At 37.6% G+C, this 7,500-nt stretch overlaps 1 protein-coding gene across 1 annotated transcript in view; it reads right to left on the bottom strand.

Moving 5' to 3' along the window:
• LOC119596701 overlaps positions 1–5,383 on the bottom strand; it is a 56,272-nt gene extending 50,889 nt beyond the window's left edge. Inside the window, exons 1-2 of the mRNA XM_037946031.1 lie at positions 5,295–5,383; positions 3,657–3,819 (exon numbers count right to left, since the gene is read on the bottom strand). Coding sequence (XP_037801959.1) covers positions 3,657–3,819; positions 5,295–5,383 — 252 coding nt within the window. The remainder of the gene's footprint in view (positions 1–3,656; positions 3,820–5,294) is intronic.
• Positions 5,384–7,500: the final 2,117 nt, after the last annotated feature.

Raw genomic sequence — 7,500 nt, 5'->3', positions numbered from 1 at the left:
TGTCTGTGTGTGTTGTGTATCTTTTGTATGGGGTGTGGTGTGTGGTATGGGTGGTGGTGGTGTGTGTGTGTGGTGTGATGTGTGTGGTGGTGTGGGTGTGTGTGGTGAGGTGTGTGTGGTGGTTGTGTGTGTGGTGTGTGTGTGTATGTGTGTGTGTGGTTGTGTGTGTTGGTTTGTGGTGTGGGTGTGGTGTGGTGTGCCGGTGTGTGTGTGTGGGTGTGTGTGTGTGGTGTGGTGTGTCCTTGTGGTGTGGTGTGTGTGTGTGTGTGTGTGTTGTGTGTGGTGGTGTGGGTGTGTGTGGTGTTGTGTGTGTGGTGTGGGGTGTTGGGTGTGGTGTGAGGTATGGTGTAGTGTGTGTGGTGTGGGGTGTGTGTGGTGTGGGGTGTGTGTGGTGTGGTATGTGTGGTGTGGTGTGATGTGTGTGGTATGGTGTGTATGTATGGTATGGTGTGTGTGGTGTGGTGTGTGTGTGGTGTGTGTATGTGTGTGGTGTGTGTATGTGTGTGGTGTGTGTATGTGTGTGCATATGTGTGTATACATATGTGTGTGTATGTGTGTGTATGTATATGTGTGTGTGTGTGTGGTGTGTGTGGTGTGGTGTGTGTGTGTGTGGTTGTGGTGTGGTGTGTGTGTGATGTAGGGTGTGTGTGGTGTGGTGAGAGTGTGTGGCATGTGGTGTGGTGTATGGTATGGTGTGTGGTGCTTGTGTTGTGTGTGGTGTGTATTGTGTGTGGTGTGTATTGTGTGTGGTGTGTATGGTGTGTGTGGTATGGTGTGTGTGTGGTATGGTGTGTATGTATGGTATGGTGTGTGTGAGGTATTGAGTGTTTGTGGTATGTGTGTGTGTGGCGTGACATGTATGGTGCGGTGTGTGTGGTGTGGTGTGTGTGTGGTGTGGTGTGTGTATGGTGTGGTGTGTGTGTGTGGTGTGCCTGTGTGTGTGTGGTGTGCCTTTTGTGTGGGGTGTGTGTGGTGTGTGTGTGTGGTGGGGGGTGTGTGTGGTGTGTGTGTGTGGCGTGACATGGTATGGAGTGTGTGGTGTGGTATGGAGTGTGTAGTGTGGTATGGAGTGTGTGATGTGGTATGGAGTGTGCGCTGTGGTATGGAGTGTGCGCTGTGGTATGGAGTGTGTGGTGTGGTGTGATATGTGTGGTGTGGTATAGAGTGTGTGATGTGTGTGGTGTGTATGTGTATGGTGTGGCGTGGTGTGTGTATAGACCTCACCACTGCGTCACCCTTCAGCATTTGTTTAATATTCTCCACTTGTTACTTACTACAACTAACTTGTTTATGGGAAGTGCTTCAAGAAAATTACTAACACGAGCCAATGGGTGTCGACCCATAGTTGGCACAAAAATCGCCTTAGGATGGCTGTTGACACTCGCAACTGTAACCTGAAGATGGCTGTCGTCACAATGCACTATGTGAATAATTGATTTACCCATTTTGCATCTGACTGAATATTATAGCGCCTCTGCGTGTTTTTGGTCAAATGTTAATCTGATCTAAATTTATATATATATATATATATATATATATATATATATATATATATATATATATATATATATATATATTATGTTTGTGTGTGTGTGTGTGTGTGTGTGTGTGTGTGTGTGTGTGTGTGTGTGTGTGTGTGTGTGTATGTGTGTGTGTGTGTGTGTGTATGTGTGTATGTGTGTGCGTGTGTGTGTGTGTGTGTGTTGTGTTGTGTTGTGTTGTGTTGTGTGTGTGTTGTGTGTGTGTGTGTGTGTGTGATGTGTGTGTGTGGTGTGTGTGTGTGTGTGTGTGTGTGTGTGTGTGTGGTGTGGTGTGTGTGTGGTGTGTGTGGTGTGTGGGTGTTGTGTGTGGTGTGTGTGTGTGTGTGTGTGTGTGTGTGTGTGTGTGTGTGTGCAATTATGGGAGGAAATTCAAATCTATGAATCTAACTTTCGATTCAGCTGAAAAAATAACTTTGGTTAATTATTAATATATACAGATATACATCATATACCCAATTCGTTACAGTCTTCGTCTGGGAGGGATCCACAGCATTCGATGCATGCAGAAAGCTTCAAATTCATGAAGACACGTAGATACCGACGAAAAAAGTGCTTGTATCATTATGCTTTTAGTATGTACTTTGGACACAATCAGTGGAATGGTGCTGGAGCATAGATGAGACAATAATGGGTTTAAAGGTGATGGTCAAAAATGGGTTTCGATTATCACATAAAAAGGTGAGAGTAAATAGTTATAGAAAACGTCTGACTTTTAATGGATATAGATGACCAAAACTTTTCGTTTGTCAAACAATGGGATTGAATTCTATACTAATTATCTTAATTTTGCAAGGTGATCTTGGATGCCACATCTCGTCCTCTCCGCTCTCCCGCTCTGGCTGCCCCCACCGGAAGACTGACGCTGCTCAGTGCTTGTCTCCTTCCTCTTTCATCATCTTCTTTTTTTTCTTTTTCTTTTTTCACTGTATTGCCCCAGTTTTCACCTTTTTATTATTATTTTTTTATGATTGTTTTGTTTATAAATTAAGAACGAGATATTCTTGTGGACTGAACTATATTTGCCTTTATTCATTTTAGTGTTTAAAACATTCCATAAACTTTTAAGGTCTCGATTTTGCTTCGATTTTTATTTTCAGTTTCAGTAGAAACATTTTACGCATATTTGTTAGTTCTTTTAATTACAGTGCATTTTTTCAGTTTTATCCTTTTCATTTTACTTTTGCCCATTTCTATATAAGTATTTCAAATGTATTTGTTTAGAGAAAATATCTGATAAAAATGTTTGCCTCTGAGGGCACCGAGGCAATATAAACATAAGTTTTAAAACATCAAAGAGAGATGGTCAAGACAGTCGGGGTGAGTTTCGTTCAATCCTGTGTGAATATGTCGCCATATTCAAGTGAACAGCGAGAGGCGATCAGGAAAGATAATAAGCTAAGTACTGGTGTACCTGGCATCCTTTGCTTAGGAAATAGACGTGATCTTAAGAACATGTTATTGAATAATTTGATCATCTTTTTTACTGATGAACTTAGATATTTTTTTTCTTTTTTACTTGTAACTTTTAATCTTTCACAGTAGGACGTCTGAGTGATCTTTTAGTTTTACTTTTCTAGTTTAGCTTTATCTGAACCTTGTTTTATGCTGCCTTATTTAACTTTTAGGTTTGTGGATTTTCTTTAAGATTTCAGCTGTGACGCCAGACTGCTGGTTTGTCTTTGTTTTAGTGATGAAGCCTTTAGCCACTCTCCACTTTAGAAGTAATTTCCTTTAGTTTTTAAATGTGGCAGCTTTCACTACATTACGTGCCTTCAGCACATTCCTTTTTACATTTTGTATTTTCATGATTTGTAATTGGTTAATTTCAGTATTATTACTATTATTAAGCTGAACACCGAAGAAATTATGACGGTGGAACAAACCAATATAAATTATTTAAATTTTTCCCCTTGCTACCACTTAATGGAATTTGAATTCACAGTGGTAAATCAAGTCCATTGCGCCTGTATCCCTCGCCAGGATCAAGGAAGGGCAAGAGTTATATACACACTGACTTGATGAACCAGGATGAAGCCGTGGTTTTCACGGAGATCACACTGAAATTTCAATGCACAGTTTTGTCATTTAATTCCTTTACCTCTCTCTCCTACTCACCTGTGTAACAATGCCCAGTAAATGGGGACGCACAGAGGATGCACATGAGGAGGCCGAGGAATATGCCGACAAGGAGCTCGGGGGATGCAGCCACTGAAAAGACAAGGTCCTCAAAGGCAAGGGGAGAGCACCCTCCTCGCATCCTGGACGTGTTTCGTTTCGCCTGCAAGACAAACGGAGTTGTCAACCTCATGTTCATGGGAAAAACTAACAAACCAACAATAATAATGGTTCTATCAAGTAGTACTCATAAAGGAAAGGACATCCCAATAGAATAGTCCTAACAGTGTACATAATGGTATTAATGTAAAACAATCTATAACGTTAGTAACTGCATTTCCCGCTGGTCGAATATTTACCCCAAAGATGTGAATGCTTTCAAAGTACATGAAAACTACATGAACTTCTTTCAGACATGTCTACAACTTAGTTATATCTTGAGTACTAGTCCAGTCTCGGTTATTTCGAGTAAAAAATAAAAAAAAAGCAAGCAAGCAAGCCTACATTACATAATCATTTTATAGATTGTTCGGTAATTGTTACCAAGAGCGACGCACCCTCTCATAGACTAAGTTCCAAAATCGGATTTTTATATCTTTCCTCTACCCAACACCTATTTTCGAGGGGAAAAAACTCTACGGGAGTACAACTCGTCGTTCGATAAAAATCTATGGGGTTTCTCATAATATATATATATATATATATAATATTATATATATATATAAAATTAACTATATAATATTATAATATATATATATATTATATATATTATATAATATATATATATATATTAATATATAGTTTTAATTATATTTTAATTGTATATTTTATTATAGAATATTTTTATATTATTGTTATATATATATTATATATTTTAATATATAATTTTTATATATTATATAGTATATATATATATATATATATTGTATTATATAAAGTATTTATATATTTTATATATATTATATATATATTATTGTATTATATTTTAGTAAATTATTATTATATTTTAGTATTTTATTTTATATTTAAAATTTTATTATATTATATATATATATTATATTTTTATGAAAACCCCCCATAGATTTTTATCGAACGACGAGTTGTACTCCCGTAGAGTTTTTTCCCCTCGAAATAGGTTTTGGGGGTTAGAAAATATAAAAAATCCGATTTTGGAACTTAGTCTATGAGAGGGTGCGTCGCTCTTGGTAACAATTACCGAACAATCTATAAAATGATTATGTAATGTAGGCTTGCTTGCTTGCTTTTTTTTTATTTTTTACTCGAAAAAACCGAAACTGGACTAGTACTCAAGATATAACTAAGTTGTAGACATGTCTGAAAGAAGTTCATGTAGTTTTCATGTACTTTGAAAGCATTCACATCTTTGGGGTAAATTTTCGCCCGGGGGGGGAAAATGCAGTTCTACGTTAAGATTTTTTTTACAAATCCATTTGTACACTGTTGGACTATTCTTTTGGGGTTTCCCTTTCCTTTATGAGTACTACTTGATAGAACCATTATTATTGTTGGTTTGTTAGTTTTTCCCATGAACATGAGGTTGACAACTCCGTTTGTCTTGCAGGCGAAACGAAACACGTCCAGGATGCGAGGAGGGTGCTCTCCCTTGCCTTTGAGGACCTTGTCTTTTCAGTGGCTGCATCCCTCAGAGCGTCCTTGTCGGCATATTCCTCGGCCTCCTCATGTGCATCCTCTGTGCGTCCCCCCATTTACTGGGCATTGTTACACAGGTGAGTAGGAGAGAGAGGTAAAAGGAAATTAAATGACAAAACTGTGCATTGAAATTTCAGTGTGATCTCCGTGAAAACCACGGCTTCATCCTGGTTCATCAAGTCAGTGTGTATATAACTCTTGCCCTTCCTTGATCCTGGCGAGGGATACAGGCGCAATGGACTTGATTTACCACTGTGAATTCAAATTCCATTAAGTGGTAGCAAGGGGAAAAATTTAAATAATTTATATTGGTTTGTTCCACCGTCATAATTTCTTCGGTGTTCACTTTTTAAAAGTAAAAAACTAAAAATTACCAATTACAAATCATGAAAAAAAAAAATGAAAAAGGAAAAGTGCTGAAGGGACGTAATGTAGTGAAAGCTGCCACATTTAAAAAATAAAAGGGAAAATTTCTTCTAAAGTGGGAAAATGGCTAAAGGCTTCACACTAAACAAGCAACCCCCAGTCTGGGGTCACAGCTGAAATCTTAAAAAAATCCACAAAACCCAAAGTTAAATAAAAGGGAGCATAAAACAAGGTTCAATAAAACTAAAATAAAAATAAACTAAAGATCATCAGACGTCCTACTGTGAAAGATTAAAAGTTCAAGTAAAAAAGAAAAAAATATCTAATTATCAGTAAAAAAGATATCAAATTTTTCAAAAACATGTTCTTAAAATACGTCTATTTCCCAAGCAAAGGAGCCCGGTACCCTACTTAGCTTATTATCTTTCCTATCGCCTCTCGCTGTTTTACTTTAAAATGGCGACATATTCACACAGGGTTACAAACTCACCCCCACTTCTTGACCATCTCTCTTTGAGTTTTTAAACTTATGTTTATATTGCCTCGGTGCCCCAAGGCAAACATTTTTATCAATATTTTCCTAAACAAAAACATTTTAAAAACTTATATGAAAAGGGCAAAAGTAAAAAAGAAAAAATAAAACTGAAAAAATGCACTGTAATTAAAAGAATAACAAAAAATTTCTAAAAAGTTTCTACGAAAATGAAAATAAAAATCGAAGAAAAATCGAGACCTTAAAAGTTTTGGATGTTTTAAACCTAAAAAGAATAAAGGCAAATATAGTTCAGTCCCAAAAATACTGTTCTTTAAATTTTTAAAAAAAAAATCATAAAAAATAATAAAAAAGGTGAAAACTGGGGCAAACTGAAAAAAAAAAAAGAAAAAAAAAAAAATGATGAAGAGGGAAGGGGAACAACACGAGCCGGGGGGATCCCGGTGGGGGCAGCAGACGGGGACGGGGAGGACGGATGTGGGATCCAAATCACCTTTCAAAAATTAAAATATTAGTATAGAATTCAATCCCCTTGTTTGACAAAAAAAGTTTTGGTCATCTATACCATTAAAAGTCAAGTTTTTTTATAAATATTTACTCTCACCTTTTTTTTGTGATAAACGAAAACCCCTTTTTTTTTTTACCATCACCTTTAAAACCCCTTTTTGTTCATCTATCTCCAGCACCATTCCACTGATTGTGTCCAAAGTACATACTAAAAAACTAAAGTACAAGCATTTTTCGTCGGGACTACGTGTCTTTATGAATTTGAAACTTTTTTGCATGCTCGAAAGCTTGGATCCCCCCCAGCGAAAACTGTAAGAATTGGGTTTGATGTTATCTGTATATTTAATATTAACCCAAAATTATTTTTTTAGCTAATCGAAAGTTAGATTTTAATTTGAATTTTTCCCCCCATTTGCACACACACACACACACACAACACACACCAACAACCCCACACAAAACCACACACCACACACACACACACACACAAAACACACAACCAAAACACAAACCACCACACACACACCCCACACACACACACACACTATACACCCAAACAATATACACACCAAAACAATACAAACCCCACACACATACACCCACACACACATACCATAACCACACTCCCACATACACACCAAAACACACAACACCCTACACACACACATACACACCCACACACACCACACACCCCCAACACACCACACAACACACACATACACAAGCCCCACCAAAAACACACACACACATCACACAACACCACACACACAACACACACACACCACACACACCCCCACACAAAAAACA

Source organism: Penaeus monodon, chromosome 38 (assembly GCF_015228065.2).
Source record: "Penaeus monodon isolate SGIC_2016 chromosome 38, NSTDA_Pmon_1, whole genome shotgun sequence".
Classification (NCBI taxonomy): Eukaryota; Metazoa; Arthropoda; class Malacostraca; order Decapoda; family Penaeidae; genus Penaeus; species Penaeus monodon.
Note: the sequence above shows the minus strand (reverse complement) of the source record. Positions and strands in the feature narration are given on the sequence as shown.